This window comes from Lepisosteus oculatus, chromosome 10, assembly GCF_040954835.1.
Source record: "Lepisosteus oculatus isolate fLepOcu1 chromosome 10, fLepOcu1.hap2, whole genome shotgun sequence".
Taxonomy (NCBI): domain Eukaryota; kingdom Metazoa; phylum Chordata; class Actinopteri; order Semionotiformes; family Lepisosteidae; genus Lepisosteus; species Lepisosteus oculatus.
The window spans coordinates 1294716-1313353 of NC_090705.1; the positions used below are offsets into that span (position 1 = coordinate 1294716).

An 18638-nucleotide genomic window follows, 5' to 3' on the forward strand; every position below is an offset into this window, starting at 1 on the left:
TGAAAGTGATGAAGATGGAGGAGTCGCCGTTCTTTAATTATTAAGTGAATTTATGGAGTAAATTTATACCGCTGACAACGGAACAAAGGGAGACGGGGCGGATAGGGACGTTTGGAAGAAAGATAGCATGGTAGTAAGTAACGCCTCTTCAAGTTGACGTGCCTAATGTCATGTAACACGATTTTGAGCGAGCGCTTTTATTCAGTATAATGCAGGATTAGCAGATGTACCAGTGTTGTCAAAGTGCGAAACATGAACTTCTTTGACGAACGGAGAAGGCAGCCCCTGTAGTGGCATTGCTTTCTGTAATCAGAATGCTAGCTGGAGTTAAGTCAAGTTGTTTAAAAAGTTTTTTTTTCTTGGTTTTAAATTGGGTATCAATGAGTTAAGTTTTGTTTCTTAGCCGTGAGATATGCACGCCGATCGAGAGCATTTCACCGTATGGACCAGCGGTCTGATTTCCACCTCTTTTATTCCTGAAAACAGCTGGTGACTTGCTTTGTTCGTGGTTGCTGCAGTCGATGACCCGAACCGTTGCCGTTGCATTGTTTCAGAAATATTTTTGAAAACCCATCTATGTTTTGGGGGTGTACAGTACCCGTTTGTAACTTGCGGGACCGAGTCGTTTTCTGGGGGTACAGTGTAGTGAACCCCAGCTCTCCTGGGCTCGGTGGTCTCTGGCCGGATCCCGGGAGCAGCGATGCGCTGAAATAAGGCTCGTCTGGGTCATGATGTCAACGTACTGTATCTAACTTTAGAAAACAAATACATCCTGCAGCCTGTTTAACCATTTATGTTGAGCGCGCAGGCTGCTTGCGCACAAGGGGCAGGGCGCAACCCTGGTCTTGGACAGCGCGGAGGGTCCTTACACGCACGGGAACCCGGGGAGACATTTCTGCAAGCGTGTTGTTTGTCAGCTCAGTAGTAGCTCACCAACTCTTCGTGCAACATTTCCCCCTTTCTGGTTCTGTGATACCCGGCGCACGGAGCAGAGAGCTGGGGTGTCGGATAGGGCTGTGAAGGTGGTCTCTGTCCGATGGGCCAGTAGCAACCAGCAAGCCGGCGGCCGGGCAGCCGTGGGTGTTGTGGAGTCCTAGACGGCGAGGTGGCCGGGGCTGCGAACTGAGATTTGTTTTGCTCAAGGGAACCAGGTAATTTGCTCACGGGGAATTTAAACAAGTTTTCAGCTTTATTTGCATGGTTACTGGGATCTGGTAACAGACCACAGAGCAGCGCTAGTACTTGAAAGCTTTGACTTTCCTTTTGCTAAAACGTTTATGTTGATGACTATGTACAGTATACAATTAAAATAAAGCTTGCCCTGAAACAGTTTTAAGCACGGGCATCAGGTGGACTCTTGGCTGTTTTTAAAGACAAAGATGTGTTTTCTGTGGATTGTCCCCATATACATGGACAGCATTTTGAGCTGCTGTACTGTACGTAACTAGTCAGCTTTCTCCCTCTCTCACGATTTTACTTGTAATCCATTTTTTTCTGGATCTGTGGTAACCAGCAGGTGTCCAGGATGAGGAAATGAAGTCTGTGAATTAATGTGTGTATTGTAACGTGTGAAACTTTGTCAGTGTTTTAAAAGAAAACAAGCTGGGGTGGTTACACATACTGTACTGTTCCTGGAGTGAGATTGCTGCTGCTTCTGTCGTGTGAAGACAAAAGATAGAAACAGCCAAAACATTTTCTGAACGAAAGGGGTTGGTGTGCTAAACCTGAAGTCAGCTGGGCTTGTTTACTGGAACAGCATACCTCCTGGCTCCTCCTGTGTGACAGAGTCCCTGCACAAAGGGTTGTAGGAGTGGGGAGCAGGCCGCCCGGCTGCGCTGCTGCTGATGGATGAGAGCCTTGGATGGACTGGCCTGGCCGAGGCGCCCCGAGGGGTGGCGTGACTCCCCGCGAGCCGGCAGCGCCCCCGGCCGCCCCCGCCCCCTCCTCGCCCTGCGGCTCCGTGGATCACGGCGTTAATCCGGTCGGCGGATCAGGAGTGGGAAGGGGGGCGAGGGGGGGAGGGGGCAGGGGCAGTGTGAAACGGGAGCAGTAGTTCTGCTGTGAGCCAGTTACTCGGGCAGGATGGGAGCCCCCCTCGGACACGAGAGGCAGCCCCCCGTCTCTTTCAGGTCCGCAGGGCCTGGGCGTCCGGGCAGCTGCACGGAGCTGTCCGCTCCAGAGTGTCGCCAGCTGAGCGCCGCTCCAGATCCAATCCCGTTCAATATTCCCGGGTTTTTTTTGGCACTCCCAGGTGAATAGGCTGGGCTTCGGGGTTTTTTCCAGCCGGAATTTGCAGCGGGACCAGAGCTGGCGGCGCAGCAGTTGATCCCAGTCCCGGTCTCATGCTGAAGTGCGCACTATTACTAATTGATGGATGTGTGCATGACTGGCAGCATGGAAAGAGTGAACTCAGTTGAGTTCATGTGCTGCCTAATTGCATAATATTTACTGGCAGGCAGCAGGCTTCCTATGGCTGCTGAGGCTGGCTGGAGAACAGATACTGTAACTCCTGCACTAATGATGGGCTCACTCCCCCTTCTCCTCAGCAGGGGAATGCAGGTGTGTCATGTGCTTGACATGGATTTTGTGCTCAGAGCTTCCCAGTTGCTCTTCAGTGCTGTAATTTCTCCTCGGAGACGGGGGGCTTACTCCACAGCTCGGCTGTCAGCTCTGGTGCACCTCTCAAACGTGCTATTGCTTGAAAGAACAACTGAGTTTCGGATGAGGGGATTCTCTCAGGCTGACAGGCCTCTGGCTACATCTCTGAATTTGTTTTGCATGAAAGAAGACAGTGCTTAAGTATTTCAGAGGCCCGTGAAAAGTGCAGATATGCTTTCGAGACTTACTTTATATAAATTGCATGTCATGGTTAAAAGCTCGTATAAGCAGTGTGCGTCTTGGACATCTATTTAAAAACTGTCTCCATGTAAGTAAAATAGCTCATTACAATGTTTGTTCTAGGACTTGGCCACTGGGATTATATTTAAGACATTACAATCCTATAAATCCCAGTGGTATTAGAGAAGGAGGAGCTTTTAGAGGTTTGCAAGCAGCAGGGAATTTAAATCACATTACAGAGCGACAGCTTTTCGTTGCTGGTACTGTCATATTGTGTTGTCAGGAGTGGTGCACTGGTTTTCGTAAATTACAGGAACTTCACAAATGGTATAGTATCATATTCATTATTCATTTATTTTCCCTAGGAACCAATTATTATTAACTTAAGTGTTTTAAAACACAACAAAACGATCCATCTGAAAGAGCCTCCTTTCATTTGATGAGCCTTTTGGCCCATCTAGCCATTATTAGTGAATTGATCCAGCCGTTTCTTGAAAGACGTCAAGCTATCTGCCTCAACAACATGGCTGGTGGGCTGTTCCCTTCTCCCACACACCTCTGGGTGAAGTAGTTTGTGGTTTTAAACAGTCTTCTGCGTCGTTTCCAAGATGCAGCAATTTTCCAACCCTCCTTATCGCCCCAGAGTGCTGCCCCTCTCGAATGTCCTGCCCCAGGATCTGTGAAATGATAGGAATGGGGAACTCCATGGGATCACTGCGAAGACGCCGGGATCCAGTGACTCCAGAGGAGCGGATGTGTAGATTCCCAGCACAGTGCAGACATCTTCTTAGCTCCAGCGACACCAGCCAACCTGATCCGTTTCAGCTGCAGGGAGAGGCAGAGCACAGGCTGAGGCCAGGGAGCGTCCTTGTTGAGATTAGTGTCCTGGGACAGTAGATTTCAGAAATCCTACAGATTTTGAATATTAATGAAATACCTTTGGCATCATTTTGGCTCCACGATTATTCATGAGTGACTGGGATGCACTTGCATTGATTAGTGAGAAGATTTGACCTCCAGAATGTGAAGCCTGGAGAAGGAACTGACGCACCACTTATTAAGAGACTTTGAGCCATTGGTATGACGGAGCAACACCCAGATGGACATACGTTTGGAACCGAGCCCTCTGCAGCAATGAACCGAGGTTTTGTGTCAACTGCACAGGTGGACCTGGAGACGTGTCGCGTAGATGTGTAGGACGATGCACTTATCGTTGTGTATGAGAGACCATCCGATGGCGACCTCCAAGCACGATGGTCTAGCCAATCCAGAGATCCGTGTGCGGTGACTGATGGCATGGCCTAGATCACATCCTGGGACCTCACCTGGGGAAAATGTCCTCACTCCAGCAGGACAGCACCTGTCCTCGGTGCTTCTGCAACAGCTCGTCTCGGCAGAAAGCCGAAAGTGGCGGAATGTGTTCTGCTGGGGACGCCCTCTTCTCTCCAGACCTGATCCCCACTGAACGTGGCGGGACGAGCTGGGACGGCCCATGGCATCTAGGGCTCGGAGACCAGAGATCAGACCCGGGCCTGTCCAGGCTGCAGGAGAGGAACGGGATAGAATCCCACGAGACCCCCTCTGCACCCTGGTGCAAAGCGCACGTCACAGGTGTGCAGCTTGTGCCTTTTCCTGTGCATGGTGCACATGCTGCACAGCTGTTGTAACGTGTGCCAGCTGCAGAGCTGTTGCGGTTATGAGCGGTCATGTAAATAGATGCGGATCTTGTAGTGTGGGTGGAGTAGTGGGGGGCATCGGATGCAGGATGCAGGGCTGTAATCAGGCTTGTCGGATTGTGTTGTACTAGTTTTGCAATAAATAACCCTCCAGCCAGTGTGACACACAGCAGCTGAACACACAGTTTGACACCGCAGTGAATCGGGAAGACAGCTCGCTCAAAGTGAGGGATACAGTGGTAGTATTAACATCCCTCTATAAAGAACCTTGCTCGGTGGCAGTCCGTTTCACATTTTATGCAGAAGAGGAACCTAGTGAGGACCAAAAAGTCAGATAATACTGGAAAGGGATGGCAGCGGTCCCGGGTGACGTGTCCTGTGTGTGTGTGTGTCATGTTGTGAGCTGCTCTGTTCGGCTCAGACGGGAATACTTGCCAGACCAGTCCAGCTGCCTCTGCCAGATTCCCTGATCAACTCAGATGTCCAAATAGTTTAGCAGAAAAAGGGCTAAATGTGGAGTTTATGTGCACTGGTTCTGACAGTAATTCACCCAGTGTCAGTCTGATGGCTGGATTATGCTCAAAATGTTTATTGCTCCTGAGTCTTGAAGGTAATAAATGACGAGGGCTGTGTGCCATTTAAGTAATTATTCTTTCCATGGTTATGTATAAAATTCCAGTGCGATTTTAAGCAGCAAAATTAAAGCTTTTCTAATAAGGTTTGTTTTCACCAGGGTAAAGTCTGAAAAAGTGGTCTGTTGGGTATGCTCTAGAATAGCCATCTTGGGTTCTGTTTGAATTGTTATTAAAAGACTGCAAATCTTTAGTGGTTGCTCAGCAAGACTTCTGAATGACTCACTTTCCCTGTGAGAGACGTGTTTTTTTCCCCACTTAACATTAACCTCCTAATTCCGATCACTGTGCAGTTGTGGCCTCCTTGAATAAATTGCCTGGTGATTGCTTCATAATTGGCTTGAATTGACAGCTATTACAGCCACATTTATTTTCACTGTTCCATCTAGGCTGAAGTTCATCTGACTATAAAAATTTGTAGCTCATTTTATCTTAAATGGGGAAAAAATACAATAGCTGAGATGTTTCTGTCTTGCACCTACACAGACTTATTGGTGTTGTCTACCACATTGCTACTAAGCTGTCAGTTTCCATAGCGTTGTCAGTATCAGTATCGTTATCGGCAATATCAGTTCTTTTTAGAAAGCTTTTAGAGACTTCTGTCATATTAAATTGATGCACTCAATGTATAGGTATAGGTCTGTGTGTCGTTGACATAGTTTTATTAACAGAAAATCCATTTTCATCAGTAGATATCAGTTCCATCATGTTGGGCATACAACAGAGTTGTGTCTTTGCTGAATTTGCAGAGGCGTACATACGGATGGATAAATATCCCTTCTGCACCGTTTGTTTTTCAAGAGTGTTTCAGTTTCATGGCACCTGAACTGTGGCATTTAACACAGCTTTTGGGTCTAAACTGGAGTGCCTTCCGTTCGGAGTCTTCCCGTGTTCCTGTGGATGTTTCCTCAGGTGTTCCGGTTCTGGTCTCTGAACTGTCTTGGTGTGTGTGTGTGTCCTGTGGCGGGCGGGCGCCCCCTCCAGGGTGTATTGTGTGGCATGACGTGAACAGGGCTGTGTGACCCTCACCAGGAATTATGGGAATGGGTGGGGGGGTGATAGTATATTATATTTCCCTTACACTTAATGTGTTAAAAATAAATCAGTGCACACCAGTATAGAACAAATTGCTAAGGTTCTTTCTGACACTTACTGAAGGTTGGTTTAAGTTCCCAGTCAGTTAACGCATCTTTGCCCTGCTGTCCTCAGTGTTGTTTTGAGTTTTTAATACTTGCATATTTACCCTGCAGAGTAACCGCCGCTTTAGAAGGTTGTGGATGACCTCAGGCTCTTCTAGGTGTTGCATTAAAAAAACAAATCGCTGTAGTGGAGTAAACTTAAGGCATAAACCAGACTTTCAGGTTCTGCTTGACCCAGGTGAAAGTGGTGTAACAGCTTTTCGGCTTTCCAAATAGAAAACAGTCTGTAGCTCTAGCCGTAAGAAAATGTGTAGATGCTCTGTTACAAATCCACCCGCGAATGGGACCCTCGTGTACGTGTGAAAGGCGTGAGTGTTATATTTGGAGCTAGAAAACCTTTTGTGGTTTTGCACATCTTTGACGTGTTGGTTCCCTGCAGAGCTGTAGAAGGAAGTCGTTCTGCACAGTAGGGTAGTTGGGTTCTGCCGCTGGTTATGCAGGCAGATCCAGTCCTGATACAGTGTCTCCCAGTTGGCGGGAGCATGGTGACTTGGGCAGGGCCAGTGGCTCCTGCGTGTAGCTAAACAGCCCGGTACTGTAAGCACTCCTCCGCTGCTGGCAGCCTGTTCAGTACAGTGTCGTTTTCAGAAGCGCTAATATGCATTTTTAATGTGAGGCTGCTACTGAACCTTAATTAGAGCAGCTTGCTGTGGGCTGCAGCTGCACTGTCACCAGTAACTGGGGCATTTCTTTGCGATTCCCAGGTTTCGTTGGGATGACCTGCAGGGCCCGGCCGGGCTGCAGGGCTCGCGGCGCGCAGCACTGTGAGCGACGGGAGTTACACAAGACCCGCCGTTTCGCAATCTCGTGGTCTGGCGCTTGTAGCCGCTGGAGGGGGCGGCCGTGCGGCTCGCGCCCGTTCACACGCGCGGCACAGCAGGGCCAGACCTCCCTCGCACCGAGAGGGGCGCGGACTGAGGCCGCCTGGCAGGGCCTCCCGGGGCCGCCTGGAGAGCAGGTTCGGATGCGGCGGCCGCTTTGGCGGAAGGGAACGGTCTGGGAGGTTGTCCTGCAGCGAGGTCACCAGCACGTGCCCGAGCTCGGGTTTGTTTGAGGCGAGGCTCCTCTGCGGTCTGCTGGTGCAGCGCTGCTCTTGGGCAGAGCAGGCCTGGCTGAAAGGGCACCCTGTGGGCGTGCCCTAACCCCGTCCAATCCACATGTGACCGAAGCATGTGCACCCTGGAGCACCCCTCTCCGGTGTTCATTCCCACTCCTCTGCGGTCTGCGCGTGCAAGCTATTATTTCCTTAACAAATAGGCCTATCTGCTCGGGCTTACAATTCTAATCGAAACAAGTTCCATGGATGTCAAAAGGGCGCTGTGCAATTATTCAGGACACAGTGGATTCATTACAGAGAATAAATATTTAAAAGCTGCCATCTGCTGTGTTGGCTGGCTGCTGGACCACACTGGATAACGGGAAGGCTGTAGGTAAACTCCAGCAGCCCTGTACACCCCGTCTTCCCCTCTTCCGGTACTCGGGAGAAGTGGGAGCTGATAGTTCTGAGCTGCAGGACCCCCGAATGCTTTCAAATGAATCAATTGTTCAAATTCAGAAAATGCAATAAACTGATAAGTAAGGTTTACTGAGTTGGCATTTCTGTGGACTAATGGAGCACATTGTCAGCTGGCTAGAGGGAGACTGAAAGGATTTGCCTAGCAGTGAGAGTAGGAGGGAGATGCACTGGCATTGCTGTAGGAGGGGGGGCGTCAGTCAGGATTCAGTGCTAGAATAGAGCAAAATGGGGCACGAGACATCTTTATCTGCTGTGGTGTGTCCCAGAGAACAGCAGACTCCTGCTACGGGTGTTTCATTGAGGAAAAAATGCGTGAGCCACCTTTTCATCATTTCTCATTCAAAAGAACATCCTGTGGCAAAAGTGACTCACCCGTCCGGCCCCTTTGAACAGGCTGAGATTAATTTTCTCTGTGCACTGTTTTTTTTTGTGTGTGTTTCCTCACCGGTCAGTCCTTGACATTTTCCTCGGTCTCGGGGGGTGAAGGTGGAGGCGGGGGGTTCTTACTGAAGGGGATGGGGCTTCACTCCGGAAGAGCTGAGAGCTCGGGCCGGGAGAGTGAGCCCACTAACGGGACCCCAGTGCCTGGGCTGTGCGCGTGGGCAGAGAAAGTCCTGGCCCTGCCGCCCTGTGGCTGTTCAGCCCAGATTCATGGGGCGCCGCCCTGTCTGCGGCAGCAGCTCAGACGCCACACGTGGAGCTCAGTTCTGCTCTGAACCCTCGGAGGGAGAGGAGTCGGGGTGTTGGCCCGAGGCGTGCTGGGGGGGGGGGTGACTCCCCAGACAGATCCCTGCCAGGAGTGTGACGGGAGCAGGTGGAACCGCGCAGGGGCCTCCGCGACCCCCTCGTCACCCGACTCGGGACCAGGACAGGACTGGGAAAGGGACCCCCAGGTCTCCGGCGTCAGGGACCCTTTGACTGGGACACTTGCCGCCTGTGTCGCTCGGAAGCGAGGATCTGCCCTTGTTCCTGTTGCATGGAGTGGAGGCTCAGCCCAGCTCCAGCAGCCCCACTCCTCCTCCTCCTCCTCCTCCTCCTCCTCCTCTGTGGCTCAGCGCCCGGAGTTTCTCGCCCTGTTCAGGCCGGGAGGAGTGGAGCTGGGGGGCCGGGGGTCTGACGGACTGCGATCAGTAATGACTGACCGTGCCTGTAGCTGACCGGTGAATAGACGGAGATTCCTAAAGCAGGAGGGTACAGAGGAGCCGTGTGATTGGACCGTTTGTATTATAGCAATTTCTACACAGGTAGATTTTCTTTTCTTACCACGGCATAAACAACCGGCCGACTTCGCTTTTGCAATGTGAAGACGCCCCCTTCTTCAGAGCAGGGAAAGACAGCTTCTTGAAGAAGCAAGCAGGAGTCAGGACTCAGAGTCGAGCACCGAGGATCATTTTGTTTTTGGAGGTTTAACGCTGGGGGGGACAATAGAAAGAGGTGCTACGGTTTGCCATTTTTTTTTCTCAGAAGTTGACCTGAATTTCCATAATCCTGTAGTTCAGGAACAAGGCCAACCACAGGCTCACAGTTAGTTGTTTTTTTTTGCCAGGACAGTGAAATGATGTATTACACCGCACTGTGAGCTCTGTTGAGAAAGATCTCCCCCAGACCAGAAGAAACGGGGTGTCCAGTGGAGGACCCGCGGAGGCTCTGTGCTGAGCGGGGCAGGGAGGAGGAAGCTGGTCCCTGGACAGCGCTCCTGTGGCTCGGCGAGGCTCGAGGCTTCGTGCGGAGAGAGAGTGAATCACTGGGCCGGGGGGCGTGGCTGCCCGCTGTGAAGAAACCCACTGCTCGGCTTCAGGAAGAGGCCACGCTGAAAGACGCTCTCCGCCCGAGCTGCCGCCTCCACGCTCGCTCCCACAGAGCCTTCCCCGCCGGGCTCAGCCCCTCCGTGGAGGAGAGAGAGCGTTTAGAGCAGGAATTCGGGAAACAGAACAAAAGTGTTTTACTCTTCTGAGAGAGCGAGCTGTGTGTTTTCCCTGCTGTCTTGGAGATCTCTACCACACATCTGACTGCCAAAACACTTCCTCCCTTCTGTGAGTAAAGCCCTTTTGTTCTTCAGACACAAGCGAGCTGTCTTTTTCTACGGGCAGTTTCCTTTTCTACACTTCTGCCGATTTAGGGGTGGGAACAATGTTGCTGTTGAGTACTTTTGTATGTGCGGTTGGTGAACTTTGTCAAAGCTATATGATCAGGCGCTGACAGCTAATTTTTATATTGTTGGCTAGGAGATACAGTATGACCCTCAGCCAACAAATGCCTCATTTATATAAGCATCTTCGGTCATGTTCTGCTCGAGTCATATCAACATTCTGGAAGAAATGAATGAGTCTGCTGTATTAGGGATTTTGAAGGAGTCTGTGAACCTACAGTCGTCTTTTAGCTTTCATCAACTTACTGTCTGATGACAGTAAGTTGTAATTCTGCTGCTTGTGTCCTCGAAACATTACATAGGAAAGTGTCTTAAGCAGTGCGCCCCTGACAAATCATTTCAGATGTCAACAATGCATGTTTTGCAGCCTAACCCCTCCGGTATCACTATAGCAAGAAATCTTTACCCTTACTGTGGTATTTGGTGCATTCTGAATTACTTGAAGTCGGAGTTTGCTATAAATTGTAGTCTGCCTTTGTCGCTCAGTCAGTCCTCTTATTTTAATTTGAAAGGGCATGCATGGCAGCTCTTCATTGTAAGGTTGGGAATGGCTGTGATGGGCGGCCTGCAGTAATTTGTGGCGAAGGTTAAACCGTAGCTCACGTCAGATCCCACTGTACACAAATGGAGCGGTTATATACAGCATAATGTGACAGGCACAAGGCCCCTTAATAACTGTAATCTTTTTCTTACATTGCCTCTTGGACAGAATGTTTCATTGTGACTATTGAAGTAGTGAATGATTTCAAGACAGAGTCTCTGCTCAGGCTTTAGAACTTTATCTCAAGACAAAAGTCTGTAACAACCTTGGCTTAAAACTATCACGGGGGGCTTTATAGAGCTGGTTACAAAGTTCATTCTGATAGTGTATTTAAATAACTGCTCGGGCTCAGCATTAGGAGTGGAAATGGAAAGCTGATGGCAAGCTGTGTTTAATATGATTTGCATTTGTTGGAAATTTCATGTTGATGTACATTTTTGCTTTCTGTCTTCATTGTTAATTGGTAGCTAGAAATTCAGACATAGAAGGAGGAATACCCCTGTGTACCTCCAGGGCACTATAGAAACACATTGTATAAGACACTGACAGTTTCATTACCTTCTGTTGGATACAGTGTCTACCTTAAATTTAAATCGCTGGTTTTGCTGTTTTGATATGCGTCTGGCCCTAGTGATTCAGGGGTGTGCGAACAGCAGTCTTTATCCTTATAGCTCCTTATAGATCTCCCTTGCAAAACAACAGCACTTTAACTCTGTCAGCTTTTCTTAAACTAACAGCTTTAAGATCAGGTTGGTTTTTAGCCCAAAGGCCTGAGCTCCACCTTGCAGGCCGTCTCTCACCTGACGAGGTGTGCCGAGGAAAGTGGAATCCTTTTGTTCCACAACACCACTACAGTGGACAGATTCAGAGTGCCTCTGTAAAGTTTAAAAAAAAAAAAAACTGAACATCTCCAGACCTCTTCGGTTCCCAAGCTGTTAACATGCTGTAAGTCGCCCATCAGCTCGAGCAGCCATGGGGAAGGTGCTTTTTCAGCTGGCTGTGATAAGACTGGAATTATTACTACACGTAAATTCGTTGCTTATAAACTTACAGGGCATTTCACAGGGGCAAAGACTTACTAAAGTCCTAGTAATTGTGGGTGTGGGTGTGGGTGTCACTGGACTGCTGTGGCGTGGGCCAGTCGTCAGTGAGACGGTGTTTTCCGTCTGTCTCTGATCTGGGGTGAGTGGAGGCCGAGCCTGTGCTCCTTCGCCCTGCTTCGCTTGACTCGGGCGTTCCTGCTCGCAGTTTCGATCTCTTCCAACAGACCCCTCTGGTCGTATTAAGGCTCTGGAAGCCGTCACGGTGTACGGACTGGGTTTAAGACAGCGCCGCGATAAGTCAAGACTTTCCTCTGGAAGACCCCTCTGCCTTGTGTTCGCGCTCTGCCTGAGCAGCTCTGTAACTTGCTTTGCGAAGTCTTTGTCAGCTGAGCTGCCAGTCAGGTTTTTGCACTATTAAATGGGTAAGTTGTACTTTTCAGTTTGAGATTTAATTGTCCTTTGCTCCACCCCGTACTGACAGGTTCAAGTGTTGCCTGTTTTAAGCCCTTACCAATTACCTTATTGTGACATAACTGGCCAGGCGGCATTCATGACAACATCATGCCGATCAAGTGCAGTGCTGATTCAGTAGCTTTCTCATCAACCATTCATCTCCCCCCTGTAGAAATACCACAAGACAGCTGCGCACCTACTGTACAGTACCTCGTCGAACCCTCAGTCCTAGCCTCTTCTAGAAACACTGGAGATAAGTAGCTGCTGTTTGGTAATAGATAGCAGTGAGCGTATGAGGAGGAAGAGTGGTCTAAAACAGAAGTAATACATTTTGAAATTTCAGCTTGTGATTGGACACGTTGAGAAATCCCTTGTGTTTCTCAATGGCAATGTGCTTAATCTTCCTGCAGTTCTGAATTTTAGCACGCAGCGCTAAACCCACAGCACCACATGAAAGGACATCTTTTTTGGGAAAAGATTATGATAGTGCCTCTAAAATAGAGAGCCCGAGCCTCAGCAAGCACAATTAAAAATGCCAATCGGTTTTAAATACCAGAGGCTGACTCATCTACAGATGAGAGTTAAATAGAGTTAATTATTGTGTTTAAAACATGCTAGCCCCCTTAATGAGCCTGCTACTGTCAGAAACCCTTATCATTATTACTGCATGTTACGTGACAACATGCAATTCTTTAAAACGGATTGAACAAGTTTCCCATTTAGTCTTCTATTCATGTGAAAAGCTCTCCCGACTTTTCAGCAGTGCACAGTTAATGCAAGGATGGTGTTGTTGCAGTTCTAAGAGAAAACCCATAGAACAATATTTAAATATTTTTACTTGTGTTTAACTAATATATTTAAATGTGCATTTCTTTTTCTCTAGCAGATATGTAAATGTCAGGAGTACAGACTACTGATAAAGACTTCCAACATTTCTGTCACTGTGGGTAATACATTCGTGTCTTTCTGTGGTACAGGTAGTTATTAGGTGAAGTACTACTGGACATAAATGTAGTGTAGAAATGTATACTTTTAATTAACCTGCATTTCAAAGGCAAGTCGTCTGTGTTGAGAATTAAATTAGAACAGCACACCTGAGTTTAAGGCAACAGATACACCTGTGCAGTGCCTGTGTGAATGGAGAGGCAGCCACAGTGCTGTTGTTCGACAGCAGTGCTGCACACTGCATTCCAAAGAGGGTCAGGATGATGATGATGATGATTTTTTTTGGGAGAAATTTAAATACCCCTGACTCCCAGTCTGCTCGAATGCTGTATTTTTCAGGCAGCCGGCATGATAATCTGTCAAGGAATTCTAAGACCTAGCGTAAGAATATATCTGCACATTATTTTCCAGGTTAAATAATTACATTTAAAAATGTCTTCCCAGAAATAGAAATATTAGCAGTGGGTTAATTCACGGATGGTTTTTGCTTTGCCCTCAGGTTACAAGGCTGATCTAATGCATGTGCTGTACTGCTTGACTGCACTGAAATGCTACAAATTGGATTTGTGTTTTAGAAGGAGATGTTTCTTTCTTACTCAGTCAGAGAGACTTTCTCTTTGCTGTCTCCTATACACAGTTGCCCAGAATAAGAACAAAATGTCATTGAACGTTTAAAGCAGTAGTTTAAAACCTCTTGCTTTCCTTGCTTATTTCTTGAGAATAAACTGATCAGTTGTATTGGAGTTCTGCTGGCTGTGATCACGCAGCGATGTTCTTCACCACCTACACGGCTCCATGCTTTGTGCAGGAAATCCCTTTGTTTTTGTGGAGGATAACTAAGGCTGTGCTGTGGCATGAAAAGAACTGTATTTGATCCAGGGGTGGGCCTGGCCGCCCGATTCACAAGCCCTGGAATGAGAGGGAGTGCGGGAGTGACTCACGGGCTTGTGTGAAGCAGGCAGAGCTCCAGGCGCACTTGCATGGGGCTCCTCTAGTGTGACCCGAGAGTGACCGGACAGCTGCAGCAGGGCTGGGACCCGCGTCCAGCTCCGGGAGCAAGAGTGAGCCGAGCGTTTGCGTCGCCGGGCGCGACGGCGGTCCGGGAGGAATGCCCGGGCCGTTCCCCCTGGCGGAGCGCGGCTGCGGTGCCTTTCGGAGACGTGGACGGGTGAGACGCTACCGCGCGCGTCTGGTTAGCTTGTCTGAGAGCACGCGGTCTGTGGTGAACAGAACTGCCATCTTTGTTTCCGCTGAAAGAGTTTGATTTAGGCAGAGAAATACTCCTGTTTCTGCAGTACAGTAGAGCAGCTGAGGGACTCCAGTCTGGCTCAAATTCCTGGAGAACGTGTGAGGTCTGTGGAATTGTGGATTATGCCAATCCATAATGTGTAACTGCTGCTATTATATATCTGTCCCTCTTGGTGCTTTCTTGGTTTTTGAATCATCTTAATGCTGCCCTGGTAGAAATCTCCTTAAAGATCCATCAGAACGGCTGCAAACGGGAGTAGATGTTTGTTTTTTTCACACTTGATGGAAGCCAGGGCAAATTCACCACCATGGCTGGGCAGCTCCTTCTCTTGCCACCCTTTCTGTACAGTAGCTTTGGACATTTGGATGCTGTAACGCGTAGTGCTGGGCTCCACGCGAACATGTGGAAGGAAGACGGGAAGGTCTTCCTCTGAAATAAAACGATCCACGTGCCCTGGAAAGGTGGTACTTTTCTTCTGTCCGCCTGGTGCCATCTTTCAAACTGCAGCGTTTGGGTTTCGCCAGCTGCTGTTCGCGAGCGGCTTTACCTGGTGGCTTGTGGGTACCGATTGTGCGCAACACCCCCTTCGCCAGGACCCGTATGGACAGAGACGCCCACAGCACAGGCAGGCGGAAACAGCCCAGATGTCTGTGAGCACGCTGTAGGTAAAGCGGTTTTAATGCATAACTGATGATTGCTGTTGAGAATCGAGAGCAAAACACATGTGAGAAAAGTGTTCACCTGTAGGAACCTTAAATTCGATTTCTGTTACCCAAAGACAGAAATGGTCACCATGGTGACCAGAATGGTTGTTGCTCAAGGGGCGGCTGCAGCCTTTTGTATATAAGCAACTGTTTGAATGATATTATATAACACTATTAGTGGTAAACAATTTGATCTCTGTGAAATACATTTTTAACCTGTTTTCTCTGTAGTGTTGCCTGAGCGTGATATCGATCAGATCCCAGATCCTCGTTCACTCTTGCAAGAGGTCTTTCAGGGCGCCGTTATCGAAGAACACCTTGGTCACGAGGACCGTGTGGGGTTAATGTCGGGGCTTCTCGAGTTGGATTTCATACAGTATTCTGTTCCGTATTGAGATGTGTGCAATCCTGAGCCGACTGGAGAAGAACAGATCTTCTATAATAAATTTAAGGATCCTACAGCATATTGTGCATAATCCAGAAATCTTACATGGCATTTTGTAAGATTCTTGGGGCTCCAGTAGTAGCCTTCCAGTGCAAACGTCCTGGCATCCTGTTCAGACTGCATGGGTCTCACTGTCGGGCCTCCTGGGGAGCAGCACTGATGGTTGTGGTCAGAGGGTTCGACTGTGAACAATACTGCTGGACTGGACTTAGACTGATCCAGCAGATGGGTACCAAAATGATCAATGCTTTGAACTAAAAAGTGTTTCTCCCGCACTTTGATATCAAGAAGACCCTGTTAGCACACTTGTAGGATCCTGTAAAGAATCTTGTAGGATCTCTAACAGATCCGGTCAGACCTCGAATCATCTTGCTCAGTTCGTTTGGGCTGTTATGTGCTCTAGGACATTGATTCCTTTCATTTCACTTGTAGGTTCTTGTAAGATCCCACAAGATTTTGTAGGATCTTGCACATGAACTTATTATAGGGTCCCACAAGATCCCCCAGGGTGCACATGAGATTTTTATAGCTGTTAGTTGAATTATCTTATTAAATATTTTAGTTATTAGTTTTGTGTGGCGCCTTTTATTACGGCATCTCTGTTACATTTATGAGCTTTGCAGTTGCAAAGGAAGTTTTCTGTATTGTACGCCTCATTAAATGTTTTGTGGGTGTGTTGCCTATTTTTTTTCCTGTACCACAAGATTCAGTAATTATTTTCCATATTTTATGAAGATGCGTCGTTAAACTTTGAGCCTTTTTTATGAATGAAAATTCTTTTGCCATGGCAGAATTGCATGTTTTTACCTAGTATGCTGAAAGGAATGAGATTATCTCCTTAGAGAGAGCTGGCTGAGTGGTTTACTGGTTCAGAGGATGGATGGAGTGTCGGGAATCTACAGTGCAATCTCTTGTTTTGAAGGGCTGAAACATTCCAGGGTTTGGTGAGCTGTGATGTTGAAACTGTTAAAACCACGGAGTTGTAGAGACTTGAGATGATGAGCAGTTTATCCAGGTGATTCTATACACTGTTCTGCTCAGGGGAAGAGCAGGTGGCCTTCATGTACCCAGTGCTACACCTTGCTGTGACCCTCATGGAGATAAGTCCCCTCTCTTATCTTCATGTGGAGTGGTGAAGTTCTTGTTATGAATGTTTACTGCAATATTTCTCATAGTACGTAATGGTTTTTCATGGCTTGAGTCCTTCTTCGATTTCTGTGTGCTTTACAACACTTTCCTCTGCTTTTACTGTGGTATACCGCAACAAAACCTCCTAAGCCATATTGCTGCAGTATAATGTTTGTGAGTTCTTGGAAATTCACTTTGGCACAATGTGCATCGTGGCCTGTGGAAAAATGTGACCGCTGCTCTGTCGTTTCAGTGTGTGGTTTAACTGAGGAGCTGTGCAGAGCAGATACTGTACATGCGGCCTTTTCTGTCCACTTACACAGGCAATGAGTAAGCAGGTGTGTTTTCCAGAAATTGGCATCCGGTCTGGCTGTGGGGGAAATCTTTGTTAATGGGTTGGATCAAGACGCACAGAGCATGAGACAGACAATATGAATATCCTCATGCAACCAGAATGGTTGTTGCAGCCGTGGCTCCGTCGGACTCGGGTGTCTTTCGGCACGGCCAGCAGCGAGCCCGGTAGACCTGAGCCTGACCGCTCTGCTCCTCTCTGTCCGTCCCAGGTTGAAACCTCCGAGCAGCAGATGCAGGAAGATGCTGGCTATGGACCAAGGGGTAGTGGAAGAGTGGTTGTCCGAATTTAAGGTAAGCTGGCCTTGAATATCCCAGCATGCTCCGTTGTTTTGTTGTGAATCTCTGCGGGGATCGCGCTGATGTCAGGGCTGGTTCTTCAGCGCTCCACCCCTCTGAGCTGTTCTGTGAGCTTGGGGTCAGCTGAGGAAAATGTCCGGATCACCTTGTACCCAGACTAGCCTGAGATTCTGTGCATTAACCTAGCTAACCCCATCGTCACTCTGCAGGTGACTGCAAAGGGTTTTGTTTTCTCCGGACTCCTGACTCTTCCTGAGGGATATCCAGACAGGGCGAACTTTATAGTGTAGAAGGACTGCTTGTGAAATTTGTCTCTGCTCCCGAGACACTGCTGGGTCTCACGCCAGTGTGTGTGCTGGTGATAAATGCCTTCACGACTCAGTGAAGGTGCCGAAGAGCCTCGTTTATTAACAGCTGCCTGTTTGTCTTGGCACAGACAGTCCTTCTGTGCAGCCTGAGTGCCTTTGTGTAGTAGGTCAGAATTCTGGGGAATTAAGAGACTGGAAATATTCTAACACAGCTGGCAAGAATTTTAAAATAATACATCCTTTGATTGTTTCATTAAACTCAATCCAGATTGACAAAATTGACATTAATGATTATGGACAAGCCACAGCACTCTCCATTGCAGCAGAAGATCATTTTCAATCTAATTACATTTCGGAATGTTGACCAGCTTCTTAAAAAATGATTCATGCTGACGTTTTAAAGAGTGCCTGCGTCTGAGAGAAGGCTCAGGCGTCCGTGCCGGCTTGTCAAGATGCAGAGGGTCTGTTGCAGTGTTTCTTGTGAAATTTGAATTGAGGGAGCCAAGCCACCACCAGGACTCCACCTCCTTCTATGGCAGAGAGTAAGCCTAGTCATATGCTGTTTGGGAAGTTGTGCCTCAATAAAAGTCACGGGTTTTTGTGAGGTGTGACCTTTCTTTGTCCCTGTTTTCCTCTAGACCCTTCCTGAGACCGCAATCTCCAGCTATGCTGCATCTTTGAAAGACAAGACCTCCTTAGTTCCAGCCCTCTACAAAGTCATCCAGGAGCCCCAGAGTGAGGTAATTCCCCAGGTGAACTTGCCCTGGGATCTACCAGGCACAACGGTCTTTGCGCTCAGCGGTACAGACTTGACTTCTGCTTTGCTTAGACTAACTGCAACGTTGATCTGGTGCTTCTAGGCAAATCACTGGATCATCTGACAGTCTAATCACTTCTGCAGGATTAGCAGCTGCTCCGAAGCGGTGCTGAGAGCTTCCAGAGGCGCTGTGGTCTGGGAAACGCTATGCAAATTTCTCACAATTGTGTGGTAATTGGCACCCTTAAGTTTAACAGGAGATGTCTGGGGTAGATCTGCGTATCTCTGTTTCACTGCGGTGGCTGTACACAGCCTGCAGGTGTCAGGTGAATGGAGCTCAGAGCTCCTGCTGACGGCACAAGCCCAGCTCCTAGCCCCCTGGCCACAGCTGTCACCCCCAGCGA

At 48.4% G+C, this 18638-nt stretch overlaps 1 protein-coding gene across 4 annotated transcripts in view; it reads left to right on the forward strand.

Annotated features, from left to right (window-relative positions):
- hycc1 (hyccin PI4KA lipid kinase complex subunit 1) overlaps window positions 1-18638 on the forward strand; it is a 34402-nt gene continuing 15764 nt past the window's right edge. For 2 of the 4 annotated variants that reach the window (XM_006636044.3, XM_015358163.2), the window contains exons 1-3: window positions 1-133; window positions 17082-17163; window positions 18116-18217. In XM_006636044.3, coding sequence (XP_006636107.2) covers window positions 17113-17163; window positions 18116-18217 — 153 coding nt within the window. In that variant the 5' untranslated portion in view covers window positions 1-133; window positions 17082-17112. Of the gene's footprint in view, window positions 134-992; window positions 1152-9609; window positions 9895-17081; window positions 17164-18115; window positions 18218-18638 lie in introns of those variants that run through there. The other 2 variants (XM_069194728.1, XM_015358161.2) reach the window with 2 other exon arrangements.